Below are 22,045 nucleotides of genomic sequence, written 5' to 3'. Positions count from 1 at the left end.
TCAGCGACAACGGGGCCGATTGCGTTAGGAGCTTCAGCGTTGCCTTGTGGGAGGAGAGATTGATCTCCTTATGCTTCAGGAGCACCATTTGTCTGAGAGCCGCATTCGGCGATGTGGTCAGATTTTGCGTGGACGTTATGATACCTTTTGGTCAGCTGCTTTTGGACCCGGAGGCATCCAGGGTGGGGTATGTATGACTATTGCGGAGTCATTGCAGCAGGCCATTGTGGGCAGAGGGATTATCGTGCTAGGCAGGGCTCAGTGGATTACTTTGCAGGTTCAGGGTGGCCTTGTGGGCTTCCTGAACATCTATGCGTCCAATGTGGCGAGTGCTCGTGCAGAGTTTTTGTCATAGATTGTTGAGTCTTTGCCACAGGTTGACCATTGGTGTGTAGGAGGGGACTTCAACATGTTGGAGGACCCTTCTGACAGGATCGGAGGCAGCCATGCTACTTTGCATGGAGTCGAGTTAGCAGCTTGGGAGAGGTTGTGTATGACTTTGCGGGTCTCGGATACATGGCAGCATTCTGGCTTTGTGAGGCCTCCAGAGAGTCTTGCCTTCTCTAGATCGGACCGCAGAGTGGGAGGAGTGAATCTATTGCGGATAGATCGCTTCTACACTAGTGACCACTTCAGTGACTTGGGGGGATCAGTGGGCATCCTGGTAGGGACATCCTTTTCGGACCATGCACCAGTGATCCTCACAGTGGCAGACAGGCAGAGGAGTGGGAGCACGATGCTTCGCATCCCAGAGCGGGTCTTGTTGGACTCAGCACTCAAAGAGAGGGTAGAGGCTCTTTGGACAGAGGGCATGGACAGCCAGGCTCTACCTGCAGACAGAGTGGCCTTAGGCCTAGCTCAGCTTAGCCACTTTTTTCTCCAGGAGTCTCTGGCTCAACGGGCTGCAGCGAGAGAGGAGGAGCAGCGTCTCAGACGAGGCATTGCTTCACTACAGAGGATGCAGGAGAAGCATCCAGACAGTCCCTGGTTGGAGGAGCAGTTACAGCAAGCTCGACAGGAGCTTGCTTGCACAGAGGAGAGGCGCCATGAGTTTGCCTTTCACCGACAGGCATCTCAGTGGACTCAGGTGGGTGACAGAGTGACAGGTGCCTTTTTTGAGGCAGTGGGACCTCGGCCCTCGCATGCCAAGGTCAATCAGCTGAGGAGACCCGATGGGTCAGTTGTTTGTGAGCCTGAGGATATGCGTGCAGTTGCTACTGACTTTTACCATGAGCTACTGTCGGCTGAGCCCCAGTCAGAGAGACAGGATGCATGCAGGGAGCAGGTTTGGACGTAGATGCCTTGTCTTGTGACTGAGGAGATGCGCCAGAGGCTAGAGATACCTCTTCAGCTTGAGGAGCTGCACACGGCTCTTAGGGCCCTCCCGCGTGGTAGCTGTCCAGGTGAGGATGGGGTGACTCCCAGCTTTTTCTTGGAGTATTGGGACCTGCTTGGCCCAGATCTGTGTAGTGCCTTTCAATACATTCTACACACAGGAGTGATGCCGGATAGCATGAGTGAGGGCCTGATTTACCTCATCCCAAAGGAGGGTGGCTCCTTGGATGAGATTCGACAGTGGCGCCCCATCACCATCCTCAACTCAGCCTACAAAATTCTTGCCAAGGCTCTGAGTTTGAGGATTCAGCCACTTTTGGAGAGCCTTATACATGGGACTCAGACAGGTTTTGTCAAGGAACGCAGTATCCTTGACAACATCTTCACTTTCTGGGAGGCTTCTGCCCTGGCACGTCTCCGTGGGGAGGACCTTGTGATTCTTCTTCTCAATTTTGAGAAGGCATACGACAGAGTTGACTGGGACTTTCTAGAGGGCACGCTTCGCAGGATGGGCTTCTCAGATGCTTGGATCAGAGGGGTGTCAGCTTTGTACAGACAGGCTCACAGTCAGGTGCTTTTGGCAGGAGGTAGAGGTGAGCGCTTCATGCTCACACGATCGGTCAGACAGGGTTGTCCTCTTGCCCCCTTTCTCTTTCTGTTCTATGCGGAGGCGATGAGCAGATTTTTGGTGTCACAGCAGGTTGGTTTGAGGGGCTTAGCACTCCCTATACGGGGAGATGAGCTTCTGGACGCTGAGTTTGCCGACGACTCAGCCTTGTACTTAGAGGGCCAGGAGGCCAATTTACACAGATGTGGGTAGGCTTTGGAGACCTTCTGCTGTGCATCGGGCGCACTTATCAACTAGAGAAAGACAGTGGCTTTCTCGGTTGGCAGTGCTCCTGTGCTAGATTGGATGCCAGGAGAGGGTTTCAGGTGGATTCCTCCAGGGACTGCAGTTCGGTACTTGGGTTGTCTGGTTGGTTTGGATTTGTCCCCCGAGCAGCAGATTGCTCCTCTTCTCCTGTCCATCAGGAGAAAGCTGTTACATTGGAGCTCAGCACGACTTTCGCTGGCTGGTAGAGTAGTAGTTGCCAACCAGGTGTTGTTGGCGACTATGTGGTACATCACTTCTTGCTGGATCTTCTCTAGTTCTTGTATCAGCCAGGTAGAGAGGCTGATCAGGAACTTCCTTTGGTCAGGTCGCGACACTCAGATTGCCCGAGCCAAGGTGGCTTGGCCGGTCATCACACTTTCTTGTTCTCAGGGAGGGCTTGGGATCATTGATCTAGCACAGCAGAGCAGAGCCCTTCTTGGGAAGTTCGTCGTCAGAGGACTTCTTCCATGCGACGAGGCTTGGAAGGAGTTCTTGCTGCAGAGGCTTCGTGCCAGGGTGCCTCAGTCAGGAGGCCCTTGGCAACCCTCGACCAGATGGATCTTTACAGAGTTGCGCCAAGTTGGTTTGAGCAGGAGACTGGAGGACCGATTCGCTGTGAGTTTGCTTCGTTCTTGGGAGCTCTTACGGCGTGGCCTAGAGCAGAGACAGCCGACGTGCACGGAGGAGCGCCTACGGCAGCCCCTCGTCTGGAACCCCATGGTTAGCACTCAGAGAGGCCACTTGGTTGGGAGTAGGCCTCATGTTTCTTGGGGTCCCATGGCAGCAGGTCCAGCGCGCTCTCTAGGTGACTGGCTAGAGTTCACAGGTTTGTCAGAGGAGGTGCAGGCTGTCCAGCTACAGGGCATGAGAGGGGTTCAGAGCATGTGTCAGGACATCTCAGAGTCAGTTACAGGTGAGTGGCTCACGCCTCTCGAGCTAGTAGCACCCTGGTGGATGGGAGCCTTCACACGACTGGAGGTTCTCATTTCAGTCAGGGCTTGCTCAGAGACTGTCCCAGCCCTGTTCTTCGAGCCTTAGGGTGGGGGACGATTACAACGAGTTGCAGTAGAGGCCCCGCAGGTAGCAAAGTGCTGTTTCCAGAGAATCCGAGTTGTGGGCATCTGTGGGAGGACTTGCGTCATAGACCCTGACCCAGCAGCTCTTGAGACAGGACACTGGAGGCTATGGGCTTGGGAGTGCTGTCCATTGGCACGAGTACAGTGGGATCCTGGTGAGTGGCTATAAGGGGACCCCTTCTCTTCTGCAGACCGCCCAGGAGTCCCTTTCTTTCAGTACACTGTTCGGCTTGGACGTCATATACTTGCAGCACAGAGAGAGGCCCGCCCCGCTTCAGCACGTCATTGGCAGGAGGAGGGCCTCACAGTCGAGTTCTTGGCAGCTTTTTGGCAGAGGCTCTGGGACTCCAGACAGCCGAGGCGCATCACTTTGTTCCAGTGGTTGGTTGCACACAGAGCCACAACAGTAGGGAGCTGGCTTGTGCATAGTGGTCTCTCGGCCGCATGTACAGCCTGTGACTAGTTGGTGGAGAGTCAGCGTCACTGTCTTTGGGACTGTTCCTCGGCCCAGCAGGTGTGGCTACGAGTTCTTCGGTTGATGCCTGCCCTCTCCACGACTCGACAGTACACTTGGGGGGCAGCGGCTTGGTCCACCCTCACGGGCCCGGCACTTCAGTTTGAGCTATCTTCCACCAGCAGGATGATAGTGATACAGGGGGGGCGACCTACACTCCAACCTGCTACAGATCTTACTCCATAGGAGTGGTGCAGTGAGAGAGAGGAGTGTTGGGAGCTCATCAGCGGCCTAGCTCTCTGGTTCATCTGGCGGGCCCGCTGTTTCCGGATCTTTGAGGCTCGCCCTGTGCCACCAGCAGAGACTGTTCGTGACTTTTGGCTAGAGCTGATCCATACTCTCAGAGGACAGCTTGAGGGACTACAGGGCAGCTCCGACTCGATGCGGGAGCGTTGCGAGGCTTTCCTTCGACTCTGGCGCCGTGGGCCTTTCTACACCATGGTCCAGGGGGTGCTCAGATGGCACTACTGTCCACCTGTGTGGCTCTTCCCTCCTCCCATCTCTTGATTTAGCTTCATTGTATATATGCTGTTTTTTCATTGGGAGAGTCTCCCCACCATCTTGTTGTAGCCCTCTCCTGCAGAGGTGGATGTAGCCCTATGGGCAGTTTTCATTAACTAATAGAAGGATCTTTTTCTCGGAAAAAAAAAGTATTTGGTTAAGTTTAAGAACTATTCGAATCTAGATGCCTCAATGGATGACGCAGGAGGAATTAGCAGCTTATCCTGAGATACTGGAGGTATACGTCCAAGCACTACAGTTGAGGTCAACTGTTTAGAAGCCAGAGGGATGTTGCTAATTGGACTATTTTCTTATTTTTAATGATTAATCTCTTTTTTAGGATATTTTATTGTGTGCACTAAGAATTGTTAAAAGATTGTAGCTACAGGAACTGCCATCAAGAACGGACAACTCTGATGTGTCATTTGATGGGTGACGGTAAACATCGCGAAGGAGTTTCTGTAAGTTCGGTGGAAAGGGCTGTGTGCAACGAGAGGATATGCATCTATACTAAGTGACTGGGCATGCACGGTCTACGAATAGACTCACAAAAGTGCCAGATCACTTCTAATTTAGATTGAATGGACCCTTATCATGCTGTAGCTTGTCCACGGACACATAGGGTTGGATGTGTCACGAGAGAGAGAGAGAGAGAGAGAGAGAGAGAGAGAGAGAGAGAGAGAGAGAGAGATCACAAACGCAAGATATGGTGAAGAGGTGCCGATCAGCCCCCCATGACTACCAGAACAAGAGGACCCGTACAATGATCAGATGATGATGAAATGTGGACCCCCTTGGCCCCATATATATGAGTGCCCAAGGTGGGCGCCCAATTCAAGTGGGCGGCCGGCCCCAAACTTGGGCGGCCGGACAAGGTATAACCTATGCTATGGGTGGCCAGTCCCGAGACACTAGCCGTACAAGGAAGTGTCTTAGACCTGTGTGAAGCAAGAGAGTGGTGTAAGTCTAACAATAGGGTGATTTTGCAGTTTCTGTTTGTGTGTTGCTATTGATTTCTCGCTTGGAGTGTTTAAGCTCGTAACACCTTCCCATATGAAAGTACACAGGTTCCTAGTTTTAGGTCGTGGTAATGAGGCCACTGGCATCAAGCCTCAAACCTCCACGCAACTTGGGTGGGTGTCGACAATTCTGCAAATGATGGAGGTCCTCTTGAGCTGATCGACCTCCACCTTGAGGCTCCTAGTTTTAGGTCGTGGTAATGAGGCCACTGGCATCAAGCCTCAAACCTCCACGCAACTTGGGTGGGTGTCGACAATTCTGCAAATGATGGAGGTCCTCTTGAGCTGATCGACCTCCACCTTGAGGCTCGTGCTCTCTTCTGGTGAAAGAGAAAGTCAGATGGAAGCCTCCATGGGGGTGAGTGTGGGGGTTGTGACCTCGCTCCTCTGAGGCGAAGCAGGAGTCTCCATTTGTGTCTGGTGCAACTGAGATAGCTTTGGCAAGCGGGAGCACAATCAAAAGCGAGAGAGGCAATGATGGAGGTGCAGGGGGGCTCGGAGAAGCAACCCTCAGCAGGCGGAAGACATGGCGAGGGCGAGCGGGAGGAGGTGGCAAGGACGAGGGCGAGGGTGAGTGCCAGGGATGGGGGGATTGGCGGCAGCTCGGGGGGAGGTAGGGGGAGAGAGGCTTGAGCATTCGGACGATTGAATGAAGCAAGGCTGAATTATGATTAGAGAGAGAAAATCAGCAATCCATACAGATTGGAGAGATACTATAGAGAGAAAATGCGTGGCATAGGAGGATGCTAGACTTGACTAGGAGTTTCGCATGGACCACCTTTCTAGGGAGATTATGAGTGACTAGCAGATACATGCCATGATCAGTTGCGTCTTTGGCCTCGATGCAAAAACCTTAACCCTATACCCTGTCACAGATATTGTTGTGTAGAAGAGCCATATGTGGCCTAGAAATCCCTTAAAAGAAGTCCATGACAGAATGTGGCATTTGAGAGAAGAATTGGCCCAAGAAAAGAAGTTTACAGTCTACTTTCCATACTACGTGGATAGAGGAAGAGGATTTAGATTCTAGAAAATACCATAAGTTCCTAAGATAGGTTCAACCAAAAGTCGCTTAAAAAGTACCTCCTAATGCTGATTGAAGTTTCTGTGTAGTTGCACTCATAACTGATTCACTTTTCCTTTCCTTCTTGTTCTACCACTGTCTTTTATTTTTCATGGTTAGAGCAAGGATAACATAATTGTCGTCAACATTTTGAATTTCTTGTTTTTTGCAGGCAATGATTCTTGTAGACTATGGGGGTGGTCTATGGTGGGGCATTAACCATGCACCTTGGAATGGTGTTACCTTTGCAGACTTTGTTGTCCCAGCTTTTGTCTTCATTGTAGGAGTCTCTGTTGCTCTAGCTTATAAGGTATGTTTTAGATAACTGCTTCATTATAGGAACATGAAACCAACTGACCGCACCCCTGAAGGTGCTTTCACTGGCTGTCCAATTGATGAAAGGAGGCTTGGTTTGCAGACAGTCATCAATAGATTAGATGCCGTGTACAAATTAGTGATAAGGGTTTTGAAGCTCTTTGTCTTGGGGTTGCTACTTCAAGGTAACACTTCGTGAATGATTTTCATAGCCTTGCTCTCCACATTCAAATGAATGAGGTGGGGTTAATCCTTTTCCTAACCTTGCCATTTATAATTTTAGGGGGGTATTTGCATGCTGTAAATGACCTTAGCTATGGAGTTGACATACAGAAAATGCGCATCATGGGAGTTCTGCAGGTTCTTCCTCTTCGTGCCTTCAAATTGGTTAAAGGTCTTACATTTCTGAAACTTACTACGTGGGGACCGTTTCTCTGAATTTCAAACCTTTGAAAACCAAAAAAGAATTATGCTTATTTAGCAAGAAAAGGAGATCTTTTTGGAAAATATAAAAAGTATGGTTGGGATGTAATTTTGATAAAATAATTTTCTCTATACAAAGTTGCGTATATCCCATTTTAGTTTCAGAGAGTACGTGCTTGAGTATAATCTGAAACTACCATGAATTCACGTCCTCAGGATGTTAAGGTTGTTCTTCTCCCTGCATTCTTTCATGAATAGAAAACTTTGATAGTGAAACAAACATGAAATCCAATGGGCTTGTGGAGAAGCAACAGTCATGTCGTGGCATGAATGGGTCGTGTTTTGTGTGCACACATTCTTTACACGTGTGCGTGTTTGAAAGTCTTGTTGATTATGGTTTTTCACAGTTTTCCACTGGTATCTGCTTGATTGTGGGATAGTACGAGTTTGTTCAATGTTAACCTTGAGTCAGTAATTGGAAGAGCAGCTCATTTGATCTTTTAATGTAACAATTGTCTCTTTCCTTAGGCCGGGGTTTAAAAAATCACAAGGTATGCAAAGTAAGAGTGTCCAGATGCATCAATGATGGAAGATTTCAATCCAAGATTATTTAGGACTGGGAAAACCAAAGGAATGTCAATAAGAATTAGTTGTGGAAGGCTTCGATTCAGATTAGTTGGGACTGGAAAAACCGAAGGAGCCTGCACTTGAATATTGAGAAGCATTAGTCATGGAAGGCTTCCATCCTAGATTAGCTGGGACTGGGAAAATCAAAGGAGCCAAGAGTTGAATAATGCTTTTACCATTTTTTTAAAACTTCTGCAAAGATGCCTCCACATAGTGCTGGCGCAATCAGACTTTTTAAATTCTTCTTAAGATAGAAGTAATTGAATTGCATCTTGTTGTTTGAGCAAATGTATATTTGCAGGAATCAGGATAAAAGTTCTTGAAAGTTGATTGGATGCTGTTTGAGCAAGTCCATCTGAACAAGGCTAGTGAGTAATTGGGTAAAGAGGAGTTCTTTTGACATTGAAGGAGAGCTACTCAGGATGAACTTGAATTCATTAGGGATAGAAGTAATTGAATTGCATCTTGTTGTTTGAGCAAGTGTATATTCTCAGGGCTACGGGGTAATCAGGATAAAAGTTCTTGAAAGTTGATTGGATGCTGTTTGAGCAAGTCCATCTCAACAAGGCTAGTGAGTTATTGGGTAAAGAGGAGTTCTTTTGACATTGAAGGAGAGCTACTCAAGATGAACTTGAATTCATTAGGGTCCGTTTGGCAGAATAGCAAACATCTTGTTCGATGTAAAACGTTTCTCAGTGTACATGCTTCTGATGCAAGATATTTTTCTTACATGCTGCTCTTTTGCAGAGGATCACAATTGCATATGGAATTGTTGCTTGTTTTGAACTCTTCGCTAAAAGAAGGATCCTGGAGGCTGATAAGACTTTCTGTGGCATCATAAGAGCATACTGCTGGCATTGGTAAAAATGATTATTCTGTTTCCAGTTGGGAATTTCTATTCTGATAGATATTGTTAGTGAAAATGATTATTCTGTTTCCAGTTGGTAAAAATGATTATTCTGTTTCCAGTTGGGAATTTCTATTCTGATAGATATTGTTAGTGAAAATAGGATGAAAATAGGTAGGAGCTCATGGATGTGAGGTCACGTCTTCGTTATGTGCACCGTTTAGAGAATTGCTTGCTATCACTCTTTTTGAAGCTTTAATTTAAAGCTGATTACTGCTACCTATCATGTTATTGACTAGCGCATGAGCAGTCTTGTAATTAGTGGTTTATTCACGTGTGCGCGCGCGTGCACACTGAAATTTAATGTCTGATTGACAGCCTTGATCACTTGCTTAAACTACCTTCTGTCTTTCAATTATTAAGCTCTAAACATAGATAAAGATAGTTTACTACTCCAACGAACAACATAAATCTTGAAATATAAGGACAACAATGACAACTTGATTTACTGAACTGCCATCCTTGCACAAGGTCTGGCCCTAAAATGAAAATAGCCTTACTGTCTTAACATAGCCAATAAATGACAGACATTTTGAAGCTTTGGCCCAAAACGTAGCTAAGTTATTGGCTCGGTATCGAAGTTGCAATGCAATTGTTGCAAATTATGTTACAACAGACCAAAGAATGTTGTCTTGTGGATGACTACTATGAGTCTATAGCTTCCAACTTCCTTTAAGGGTGAATTTGGACTTTTCTAGGATTCATCTAGGTATGTATGTACGCATCTACGTAGAAATATATAGTAGATATTAATCCCAGAATGCTTCTTTCTCGTCTACCTAGAATGCTTCAATAAGCCGCATGATTTTTTTTCTTCAGACAAAGTTCAACCAACACACTCATGTATGCTCGTGTGTGTGTGTGTGTGTGGAAGTATATATTGATACCTACCCACTATTGGGCACTGATGACGCTAGTGGGGATGTCGTAGTGTTTAGTCATTACTATGCATGATGGACATGATGGCTATATTGTCTTGTGGGTGACTATCATGAGTCTATACCTTGCACTTTCGGTTAAGTGTGAATCTGGGCTTGTCCTGGATTCATCTTGGTATCCTTTTTAGTTATATAGCGGACATGCAAACTGAAGTTTTTGTCCGAGTTCCGACCAGTTGATATTGTGCTAATTCTTTCTATCTTCTGTGGTGCGTATGCCCTATCAACTACCTCATTTTTGTGCTAATTTTTCCTATTTAGTGCTTCTTTTAGTGCTAGGCTTCATTATGGCTGAGTTTGCTCTGCATCTCTAGAGTTATGAAAAAAACTCAGTCCGCAGATCCTTATATTGATGTGTGTGTGTGTGTGTGGAGTCTATACTTTGCACTTTCTGGTAAGGGTGAATCTGATCTGAGATTTATTCTGGATTCATCTTGGTATATGATAATTTAGATACTTCAACAAGGGGTCCTTTATCAGTATGATACATTCAATTCATTCAAATTCTTCTTCTTGAAAATTCTGTATACAGGCAGTGGGGAAAAGGGTCATTTAAAGTGTTTATAAGAGACGAAATACATAACCATGCATGCTTACATGCATCTTTATACATGCAGTATCGTGCAAGACAGAGAAAGCTGGTCGTGTGTTTTTTCTTAATGAAACTCATGCATGTAAATGCATAAAGCTGGCTCAAGTATCGTGAAATGACTACATAGAATACATTTCCAGTAAGGTTTATAATCTGGCAACAGAAATGAAAGCTTCTCTTATATAATGCTCTTCTTGGATTAGGGTTGGTGGAGCGTTTCTTGCTTGCTTGTATGTGGGTCTTCTTTATGGCCTTTATGTCCCTACATGGCAGTTTGAAGCACCTGAGGGGACTGGCTCCATGGTTGCAAATGCACTGACAGAAAATATCTCTCTACTTCAGGTGGTTGTTTTGGTTCAGCACGTTTCTAGCAGAGGAATTTTGATTTACCTATAAGAAGTTCACTGATGATGCTTTTGGCATATGCTGCAGGTAGATTGTAATGTCAGAGGGAGTCTTAGTCCAGGATGCAATGCTGCCAGCCTTATTGACCGGTCTATAATGGGCATCTCTCATCTTTACAAACGGCCATCTTATCGAAGAACTGAGGTTAAATCTCAAACATATCTTTTCGGCTCAAAAAAATTGACTCACCATGTTGGGGGTGAGGATGCTTACGATGGAGAATGAGACATATCTCTGGTTGTTCTGCTGAGTTTCTTTGCTCCTTTTTTGGCCTATCCATCAGCTTTTCACGGGCCATGGTTTGACACTACGTAGATTGATACTTGTGATTCTCTTTTCCCAGCCTATTTATTGTTACTGCCATCAATTTTGTGCAAGTGAGGTGGGACATGATTCCGCTAAAGGGGCCTTTAAAATTTATGATCAACCAGACTTATTAAAAGCAGTTGATAAGTCTTCTCTCGTGAACATGCCATGAATGGCGTCTTGTGGGATCCTTCTTAAACTTCACTTCGTCATTTTTCGGCCTAATTTGGGATTTCTTTAGGGGTGGGAATGCATTTTAGATTGTGTAAAAAACAAAATTTTGGCCTATTTATTGCACTTTTCAACTTTTCACGGAGATCAGTAGAAGAAAACTGGCCTATCCATGACAATTCTCAACTTTTTATGGTTTGCACTGGGGGCCATAAATAGTCAACTCAACTTCTTAATAGACCATAAAAAATTCTTTTCTTGTCAATACCAAGTGCGTTCATGAGGTTTGGCTTTTTTTGTAACATTCATTTGTTTCTTTTGCTGCCTAATTGAAATGATTTCAAGGGTCGGAATGATTCTTTTTAGCCATGACAGAAACTAAGTGCCGGTTCATGACGTTTGGCCTTTTTTGTAACCTTCATTTTTTTGATTTGCTGCCTAAGTGAAACCCTTTCAAGGGTGGGAATGATTCTTTTTAGCCATGGCAGAAGCTAAGTGCCGTTCATGAGGTTTGGCTTTTTCTGTAACCTTCATTTCTTGTGAATGATTCTTTGTAGCCATGGCAGAAGCTAAGTGCCGTTCATGAGGTTTGGCTTTTTCTGTAACCTTCATTTCTTTAGTTTGCTGCCTAATTGAAACGATTTCGAAGGTGGGAATGATTCTTTATAGACATGACAGAAGCTAAGTACGCAGATGAGTATGCTTGTGTGTGTGTGTGTTTATGCTTTCACAGCTTCTGCTGATAGGGCACGGTTGTGGAGTGCTCTTTCCTCATATTGTTGGCGTTCTAATGCATTTCTTTGTGGGGATTTTAATTATGCGCTAAATCTTGCGGATAACACTACTGGCCACTCTCACACGCTTCATGCGGAACGACAATCATGGGACCTTTTTATGCTTGATTGTCAAGCATTGAATTTGTGGCCTCTTTTGCATGCGGATGATCTAGGCTTCACATTTCAGCATAACGCACGATCTATGTATCATGCACGTCTAGACCGCTGGTATCTTTTTGATATGTAGCAGTATGATGACTTTGTATGTGACATGAGGATTGATCATACTCTTTGTCTTTTGGATCATGCTCTTGTAAGCTTGAAGCTACATTTTGGCTCCTTCGCTGCCAATGACTCTCTACCCAAGAAGCAACTTTTGCATGTGAACAATGCTTATCTTAAGCATGATCAGTTTTGCACTATGATTGAGGGGGCCATTCCTCCTTTGTCATCCCAGATGCTGGACACAGCTTGGTTTTGGTTTGTTATGCGGGTTCAATGTGGCATCCAAGTGTAACAGACTTGGGCACTCCAAGTCAAGAATCAATTGCGATAGCACCAAATAACCACTTCAAAACAATTCACAGATCACAATAGATTTGCACTGGCCCGGCGGAGTTCCGTGCCTAGAGATATTGGCCCCAAAGATTGGCGCCCCTTTCGGTATTTCTTTATGTATTTAATCAATGTCAAAGTACAAAGAGCGGTTAGGGTTTCACTCTCAGACTCTGCGTCCAGATGCTCTGAGAAGTGAGCCCTAAACCACTAATTTAAAGGTTACAAGGGATGCCCAAAAGCAGAGCTTTCAGTCAAAAGCAGTTTCTCTCTTTCTATCTCAAGAGGGAGCAAAATAAAGCAAGTTCTCTCTTTCTCTCAAAGCGTAGCCAAAAAGCAAGCTGAATGCGTCGCTAGCTTTTTTTTTTCAGCCTCCGCAATTTCTGGGATTCCGTACCTGCTGCCACGTGGCACTGGCGCCAACTTCTAGGGTTTCCAGCCACTTAGGGTTTCAGCCAGAAGTTAGGGTTAGGGTTTCCAGAAATTAGGGTTTCTGCAAAATTAGGGTTTTTGGCAGAAATTAGGGTTTGCAGGATTTTTAGGGTTTCTGGCAGAAATTAGGGTTTCTGATGTCGGTAGCCACGTCATCACTTTGTGACATACCCCCCTCTTGAAAGCATTGTAATCGACCGCGATTACGCCTGCAAAATCGACAGAAGCCATAAACCATCTTAGCAGACACTAACTGTTAGTACCTACGTACTAGGAACACACATCTAGCACATGTACCAAATCGACAGTCACATCACATGACACCACAGGACATCACAGAACATCACATGACATTCAACATTCATTCGGATCTTAGACCATGATTTATTGGCAATGTAGCTAGCAATCGCATCTAGATCCAATCGGGACCTCATCGATGTCCGATTGACTAACCCCTATTCCAACCATGTCTATTCGAGATCAATCAAACCAAAATGCTGCAGTCATTTCGTCTATCAGTTCCTGCACTTAAGAGAAGTCAAGAACAAATTAGTATCATAATCAGGAATTCCATTTCATTAAAGTCATATAGCAGAATACTGTCAGCTTTCAGTATCTCGGAGGCTCAAAGAGACATTAGTGACTCTAGTATCTAAATCAAGGCATCTGTTGACAAAGGAGCGGAGCAACTCCCCTCTTTTGCATCCCACTGCACCAGATCTCCGGCCAAGCTGAATTTTGGGTTCCGTTTGGAATAGACTATGCTAAACCAAAAGCATCGAGGTAAAGTTTCACAATCTGAGGAGTATTTGCTAGGTCCTCCTCCTCCATCCACTTCGCATCCAATGCAAGATAGTCCTTGAACTTAACCAAGAACCGCCTTCGGACTTCACCTTTAGTCTTCGTATCCTTATGTGCCAAAATCTGTCCAGGAACAAGGATCTTCTCGTTTTCTTCCACTTCGGGTTGCTCATCAGGCTCCCCATCATCAGACACATCACCCTTAAAAGGTTTCAAGAGGCTCACATGGAATGCATTGTGAATCCTCCAAGTATCAGGCAATTTCAATCGGAAGGAGACATCATTTATCTTTTCAGTGATCTGGAAAGGTCCGTAGTATTGCATACTAAGCTTTGGAAAAAGCCTCTCCTTTCCCTTTTTCTTTCATAGGCGTGCCTTCTCAAAACGTAAGAGCGCCCAATCATCCTCCTTCAATTTCATGTCGCGACGATGGTGATCCGTTGCCTTTTTCTATCGTTCTTGGGACTTCTGCAAAGTCTCGCGAACCTTGGCAAAAGCCGTATCCAAATCTCCCGTATATTCATCTGCTTCAAAGATCTTATCTTTCGCGCTTAGGAAGGGTGGAACCTTCGCAGCACCTTCAACAATCTCAAATGGCGCCTTCCCCGTCGAAGAGTGTATCGTGTTATTGTAGGCAAATTCCACCAAAGGTAAGTACTTTTCCCATTGAGTCTTCTGATTCGAGATATAAGACTTCAATAAATCTAGAACCACTGAATTTGCAATCTCAGATTGCCCATCAGACTGCGGGTGGACCAATGACGAGAACTGCAACCGCGTGCCAATGTGCTCCCAAATTGCCTTCCAAAACAAACTTGTGAATTTGGGGTCTCTGTCGGAGACAATCATCTCAGGCATGCCATGTAATCTGAAGATCTGGGCCACTAATAGTCTCGCTAAGTGATCCGGCTTGACTGTTTTCTTCACTGGAATGAAATGAACATGTTTGCTAAATCTGTCAATAACAGTCCAGATACCATTGTGACCACTCTGTGTTCTCGGGAGATCAAAAATGAAATCCATCGCAATACTTTCCTAGGGGCGGGTGGGTATGGGTAAAGGCTGTAACAATCCCTGTGCCTTATGCCTGTCAAACTTGACCTTCTGGCATACTAAGCAACTGCGCACAAACTCTTCCACATCCTTTTTGAGTCTCGGCCAAAAGAAGTATCTCTCTACCCCCTTCATGGTGGTAGCAATGCCGCGGTGACCCGTAAAAGGTGGACAATGGCATTTAGTCATAACCTTTTCTCTCAACGGCTGTGTAACGCTCAACATAGTCTTTCTCATCAAGTAGCCTTCGTGAATGGAGTATCCTGCTACTGTCTCCCCATCCCGTATCCGTGTGAAAATATTTGCAAAATATGTATCTGTGGCATACTGATCGACCATATCCTCGAAGCTCCTATGTTGTATCGCGGAAATAGCCAGAATCAACGGCTTCCGAGACAAAGCATCTGCCACCACATTCTTCTGTCCTTGCACATGGACAATCTGGAAGTGAAACTGTGACAAGATGTTCGCCCACCGCATTTGCTTTTCCAAAAGCTGCTTCTGTGACAAGAAGTAGCGCAAACTTTGATGGTCTGTAAAGACAATAAAATCCGCTCCGAGTAGGTAATGCTGCCACTGAGTAAGAGCATGGATAACCACCAAAAGCTCTTTCTCATATATCTGTGATGTCATCGCCAGCCTAGAGAACAATCGGCTCTCATAAGCAATGACATGGCCTTCTTGCATCAAGACTGCACCCAGACTACGACCACAAGCATCACAATATACTTCAAATGACGTTTGCAAGTCCGGCAAAGTCAAAATTGGTTCCGTAGTCAATTTCTCTTTCAATGTCCGAAAGGCAGTTACCTCTGTGGATCCCCACGAGAAAGGGACTCCTTTCTGTGTCAAGACATGCAAAGGGGAAGCAACCTCTGCAAACTTTCGTATGAACCGCTTGTAGTACGAACACAGTCCCAAGAAGCTTCTAACTTCATGGACATTCTTCAAATCGGGCCAATCACGGATAGTCTCTATCTTGGCCGGGTCCATTTGCACTCCTGATGCTGAGACAATGTGTCCCAAAAAGTGCATCTCTGGTAGGAAAATTCACTTTTCTTTGCATTAATCACTAACTTGTGATCTCGTAATGCTTGAAAGACCTGAAGCAGATGATCTCTGTGTTCTGCCTCATTCTTGGAGAAAACAATGATGTCGTCAAAGAAAGTGCCAACAAATAGCCTGTACTCTCAAAAAATCTTGTCCATCATTCGGTTAAATGTCGCAGGAGCATTGGTTAAGCCAAAAGGCATCACCAAACACTCAAATAACCCAAAAGTAGTCCGAAAGGCTGTCTTGTAGACGTCTCCCGACGCGTCCCGACGCGATTCGGATCTGATGATATCCACTCTTCAAGTCAATCCTGCTAAAGCACGAGGATCCCTGTAACTTGTCGAGTATATCATTGATCATAGGAATCAGAAATCTGTTCTTGACGGTGATTTTGTTGAGAGCTCTATAATCGATGCACATCCTCCAAGATCCGTCTTTCTTCGCGGAGTCAGAAATCAACACAATATCATCAGCATATAACAATAGTGAGATCCATGTCCCTGCCAACTGTGCTCCTCTATCACCATCCCTCTCAGTGTAGTCAGCAACCTCATCCACGTACATGCCAATAGTGTAGCAGATAGCGGGCAACCGTGTTTCACCCCAATAGTGGAGTGAACCAAATGAGAAATCCCCTCTAAAGTGTGTACATGTCCCACTACTGACTTGTATAAAGCCATGATCCCCCAAATCAACTCTTTGGGTACCCCCATCTCCTACAATTTGCGCATCAATCTAGCTTTGGGCACTGTATCAAAGGCTTTGCAGAAATCCACAAAGCAACAATAGAGCTGTCTCCCACGTGATCTCCCCTCCTCAATAATGGCTCTGAGTGTCAGAATATGATCAAGAGTAGAGAAACCTCTCCTGAAACCCGCCTGTCTTGCTACCCGTACACCCTCTCTCTACGCCATCTACTCAACTGCTGCCCAAGGATGGATGCGCACAACCGTGCCAATGTGTGTCCAATCATGATAGTGCGGTAGTTCCTAGGCCCCATAGGGTTCCTTAACTTGAAGATAGGTACGATAGTGGACAAACTCCAAGTATCAGGTATGCCCTCGCACACGGCACGTTTGAACATCACTACTAGAAGCTCTGCAAGAAGGTGGGCTGTTGGAGTACCGTGGGTGCTGGATGCCCCTGCGGGTAGTGGGATCTGAGATGCTTAAAACTGAAGGCCAAGTGACTCTTTTAAAGTTTTTTTTGCCATTTTCCCTACCTACTTTCTATGAATTTCATGTCAAAGTCACTTATTATTAAATGACTTGTCACTTAAGTGACATTGATCCAAGTGAGCAATAATCACGCGGTGCATTATGACGAAAGGTAAAATTAGGAAGGCTAGGCATAAGTCTCCCCCAAAGATAAGATGGGTGTAAAACTGAAAGCAAACAATTCCAATGATACTTTCTTGTGTAAGTGTGTAGGGGTGATGCAAGGAATTATCGGTAGGAACTCGCTTGCATGTCCGTGTGCGCATGCACACACTCACACACACATTTATTTTTGGTAGGTTGTGGATATTACTCTCTTTGGTATATTTGTAAAACATGCTTTGTTGCGTTGAATTGACAAAGGAAGCTATCTGACTAGCATGAATGGGTGGGTTCTTGTGTCAGGCTTGTAGTGTGGACTCTCCCTATTCAGGCCCTCTCCCTGTAAATGCACCTGCATGGTGTATGGCTCCATTTGATCCGGAAGGCCTTCTCAGGTACGTGTCTTGAATTGTTTCTCAAGCTCTTGTAAGTTTTTGGCTGGTTTTATAGTTGTATTGACTAATATACTCTTGAAGGTTTTGCAAGTGTTGATTTGTGTGGGTATATAGAAAGTGACGAAGCTTTCCTTCTTCTCCAGCTCTTTGCCTGCAGTGATAACATGCTTCATTGGAGCACATTATGGTCACATCTTGCTGCATATAAAGGTAAGTCAACAGCTCTCGACCAATTGGTGCCAGGAACACCAATTGGTTTCCCTCGTTAGAACAAACAAAGATGTAAAATATGATTACTAATGAGCTTTTGTGGGAGGAAATTGTTCCCATTTCACCAAGAGCTCTTAATTGCTTTATTGTTTAATTTTTGAAGTAGAATTAACCTGGAAACCTCGCTTTGCAAGTATATACCTGCCAAGTTACCCATGAATCTTGTATACACCTACACGTGCACCTTTAACCTCGGCTTATGCATAGACAATTATGCATAGACAATTGAGAAGGGGTGGAGATCTGCTGATATTTGTAATTTTTGTCTACTCTCTGGATTCCTTGTCTGGTTGATTTGTGCAATCGAGCTGCTTTTACAAAATTTTGCAAGTATCTACATTTAAGAGCTGCATCCCACTACTCTAGAACGTGGAGATAAAGAACGCTCGCTGCTGTGCGCTGCCCCCCTCGCCCTTTGCCCTCCCCCCCCCCCCCCCCCCGTCCCGCTGCCCCAGCCCGCCTCCCCTCAGCCTGCAGCCTTCTCAGCCCACCATCGCCACCACCTCCCCTTTGCGCACCTTTAGCGCCCCCCCCCTCCCCGGAAGGCCTCACTTGTTCAGACCTGCAATGGAGTTCTTGCTGGGACTTTACTTGCTGAGTTCCGCAAGTGTTAGTCTTCAGGCCCCCCCTTTCCAACACAGCAGCAGACACAGATGGAGGCTCATGCTCCGCCCCACAGGGACTCCTCAGAGGCCCCCTCGCCCGACCCTGCAGAGCCCACCATCCGACTTGCTCTTTCACCGACAGAGCAAGCGAGCCTCGCAGCAGAGGTGGAGCGCCTCCAAGCGACCTCCGTCATCTGCAAGATTCTCGGCACCAGACCCAGTAGAGGAGAGCTGCGTGATCTTTTCCAGGCCCACCTTTTCGCAGAGGTGGGCAAGATCTTGGATGTTCAGTTCCTCGGACGCAACTACAATCAGATAGAGTTTGAGACTTCTGAGATGGTGTCCAAGGTCATCGCGATGAGCCCCTTGACCATCCGAGCAGTTCAAGCCCACTTTTGACAGTGGAGACATGGTTTTGATCTAGCTTCAGGTGTTCTGGTAGTGGAGCAGACCTTCCCATCTCCGTTTGCTTTTTGGTTTGAAGAGGGAGTACCTACCATTTTTGGCCAGGATAGGCTCAAAGATTGGGACTGTCCTAGAGACACCTCGCACGAGAGCCCTCTCAGTAGCTGTCAAGGCGGCACGGCTGGCATTCCCTCAGTACGTGTTTTGGTTAGAGACACCAACACTCTATCTTTTGGTTATCCTTCTTTTTCGGGTGAGTGGGGGTTGGTTCTGACAGAGCGTGGAGTATTCAGGCCTCCTGAACCATTGTTTCATTTGTCTATAGATGGACCATCTTGCGAAGGCCTGTCCACGGAGGAGGCCCCGACCTACACCACAAGCACCGCCCGAGTCCTCAAGGGCTGGCCAGCAGCAGCAGTCAGAGTCACAGAGTACGCAGGTAAAGCCATCCTCCGAGCCTGGGGCTCTAGCGGAGGAGGGTTGGCAGCAGGTTTGTGGTTGAAGTCGGCAGGGGGTACCGCGCCAGCCTGGCACTCAGAGTGGTCCTCAGGGTCCTATCGAGCAGCATTGGGCTCCCACGGGGAGCTGATTCGACCCTCTTCAGTAGGACGAGGTCCCTGCTCCAGCCTCCACCTCGGCCTCACCCTCGACATCCCCTCCTCCCCTGAGTTCCCCCCCTCTTCAGCCCCCCCCCCCCCCCCCCCCCCCCCCCCCCCCCCCCCTTCACCTCTCCATCTCGCCCTCCTACCTTTGCCGATCCCCCTCGCCCCTCCTCTCCCCCCTTGCTCCCTCACCTCCTCCGCTCCAGTCCTGCAATCGTCCCAGGGGGCAGGGCCATCCTCGGCTGCTAGGAGATCTCTTGGCAGTGCCTTTGCCACGAGTCGCTTGGCGAGAGAGGGACATCCTTTCTTGCGACCCCCTCTTCTGGTGCAGACGTCTCCCTTTGCAGCAGTTCCTCGTGGTCTGACGAGCTTCGACATTTGGTGTCGTTGGGATTTCTTTGCCTACGACTTTACACGGTTTCTCGACGACCCCTCACCAGACCTTGAGGCAACCTGCTTCAGAGTTCATGTGCTGTTCCTTGCAGCTAGGGGGATAGAGGCCTTGGACTCAGCAGTTGGCTTCTATTTTCCCCTATGCGGCAGGGACCAGGCTGAGTGGACTATAGAGTTAGTGTTGGAGTGGCTACAGACACAGGCCCTAGAGTTCTCTCATCACATGGGAGACCTAGGGGTTACAGACTTGCTTCAGACTCTTTGGCCATTGGCCAAGTTTGTTGTGACACCTCCAGACGCAGCAGAATGTAGACACATTGTGGTTTACTTTTTTGCTGACACCCAGAGCCCGCCATGCTATGTACACATATATGAGGACTCCTGGATAGAGGATGTTGCTCTACGCACGGCTCGGTCTACTTGGGCTTGGGCTAGACACTCTTTGCAGTCATGCCTATCTCGAGGACGCTCAAATGCGGATTACTCCCCATCCAAGCCTTCTCGAAGATAGCACGGTTAGCTGCTGAGGCAGCATCAGTTCTCTCGCTTCCCATGAGGATCGTCTCATGGAAAGTACAGGGATTAGGTGGGCCCCATTTTCAGCGTCAGAGGGGCCGGTTGTGTCAGGAGCTTCAGCGTTGCCTTGTGGGAGGAGAGATTGACCTTCTTATGCTACAGGAGCATCATCTGTGTGAGAGCCGCATTAGACGTTGTGGTCAGCTTTTGCGTAGACAATATGAGACTTTTTGGTCAGCTGCATTTGGACCTGGAGGCATCCAGGGTGGGGTATGTATGACTATTGCGGATTCTTTGCAGCAGGCCATTGTGGACAGAGGGATTATTGTGCCAGGCAGGGTTCAGTGGATCACTATGCAAGTTCAGGGTTGTCTCGTGGGCTTCCTGAACATCTATGCGCCCAATGTGGCAAGTGCTCGTGCAGAGTTTTGGTCTCAGATTGTTGAGTCTCTGCCGCTGGCAGAATAATGGTGCATAGGGGGTGACTTCAACATGTTGGAGGTCCTCTGGCAGGATTGGTGGTAGCCATACTACTGTGCATGGAGTTGAGCTGGCAGCTTGGGAGAGGTTTTGTATGACTCTGCGGGTTGCAGATGTGTGGCAGCATTCTAGCTTTGTGAGGCCTCCAGACATCCTGGCCTTCTCTTGTTCGGACCGCAGAGTGGGAGACGTGAATCTATCTCGGATGTATCGCTTCTACACCTGTGACTTGGGGGGACAATTGGCATTTTGGGAGGGACTTCCTTTTCGGACGATGCATTAGTGATCCTCACAGTGAGTGATAGGCAGAGGAGTGGGAGCATGATGCTACTCATCCCTAAGAGGGTCTTGCTGGACTTAGCGCTCAGAGAGCGAGTGGAGGCTCTTTGGACAGAGAGCTTGGACATGCAAGATTCTCCTGCTGACAGTGGCCTCAGGACTTACACAGCTTAGTCGTTTCTTTCTTCAGGAGTCTTCGGCTCACCTAAGGTTGCAGCGAGAGAGGAGGAGCAACATCTCCGACGGGGCGTTGCTTCCTTGTAGAGGATGCAGGAGCAGCATCTAGACAGTCCTTGGTTGGAGGAGCAGTTACAACAGGCTCTCCAGGAGCTTGTCAGCACAGAGGAGATGCGCCAAGAGTTTGCTTTCCATCGAGAGGCATCTCAATGGACCGAGGTGGATGACAGAGTGACAAGCGCTTTCTTTGAGGTTGTGGGACCTCTGTATACGCATGCCAAGGTCAGTCAGTTGAGGAGTCCCGACGGGTCAGTTGCTTCAGAGCCAGAGGACATGCGTGCAGTTGCTACTGACTTTTATCGTGAGTTACTGTCTGCAGAGCCCCAGTTAGAGCGTTAGGATGCATGCAGAGAGCAGGTGTGGGCACAGATGCCTTATCTTGTGACTGAGGAGATGTGTTAGAGGCTTGAGCTGTCTCTACAGCTAGAAGAGCTGCACACGGCTCTTAGTGCACTCCACCGTGGTAGCTGTCCCGGTGAGGATGGCTTGACTCCCAGCTTTTTCTTGGAGTACTGGGACTTGCTTGGCTCAGATCTCTGTAGTGCTTTTCAGCACATCTTGCACACAGGTGAGATGCCTGACAGCATGAGTGAGGGCCTGATTTACCTCATTCCCAAGGAGGGTGGCTCCTTGGATGAGATTCGACAGTGGCGTCCCATCACCATCATGAACTCGGCCTACAAAATTCTTACCAAGGCTTTGAGTTTGAGGATTCAGCCACTTCTAGAGAGACTTATACATGGGACTCAGACAGGTTTTGTCAAGGAGCGTAGTATCCTTGACAACATCTTTACTTTTTGGGAGGCTT

General features: G+C 47.2%; 1 protein-coding gene across 4 annotated transcripts in view; it reads left to right on the top strand.

Moving 5' to 3' along the window:
• LOC147449296 (uncharacterized) overlaps positions 1–22,045 on the top strand; it is a 61,107-nt gene that overhangs the window by 23,927 nt on the left and 15,135 nt on the right. For all 4 annotated transcript variants that reach the window (XR_015189423.1, XM_086521779.1, XM_086521778.1 and 1 more), the window contains 8 exons: positions 6,555–6,692; positions 6,801–6,882; positions 6,981–7,057; positions 8,495–8,607; positions 10,388–10,526; positions 10,617–10,733; positions 17,359–17,450; positions 17,594–17,660. Coding sequence is in view for 3 of the 4 variants with exons in the window: in XM_086521779.1 (XP_086377905.1) it covers positions 6,555–6,692; positions 6,801–6,882; positions 6,981–7,057; positions 8,495–8,607; positions 10,388–10,526; positions 10,617–10,733; positions 17,359–17,450; positions 17,594–17,660 (825 nt within the window). In the remaining variant the exon portion in view is untranslated. The remainder of the gene's footprint in view (positions 1–6,554; positions 6,693–6,800; positions 6,883–6,980; positions 7,058–8,494; positions 8,608–10,387; positions 10,527–10,616; positions 10,734–17,358; positions 17,451–17,593; positions 17,661–22,045) is intronic.

The sequence above is a fragment of the Adiantum capillus-veneris genome, chromosome 10 (genome assembly GCF_014529385.1).
Source record: "Adiantum capillus-veneris isolate H3 chromosome 10, ASM1452938v2, whole genome shotgun sequence".
NCBI lineage: Eukaryota > Viridiplantae > Streptophyta > Polypodiopsida > Polypodiales > Pteridaceae > Adiantum > Adiantum capillus-veneris.
This window is presented reverse-complemented; position numbering and strand designations above follow the sequence as displayed.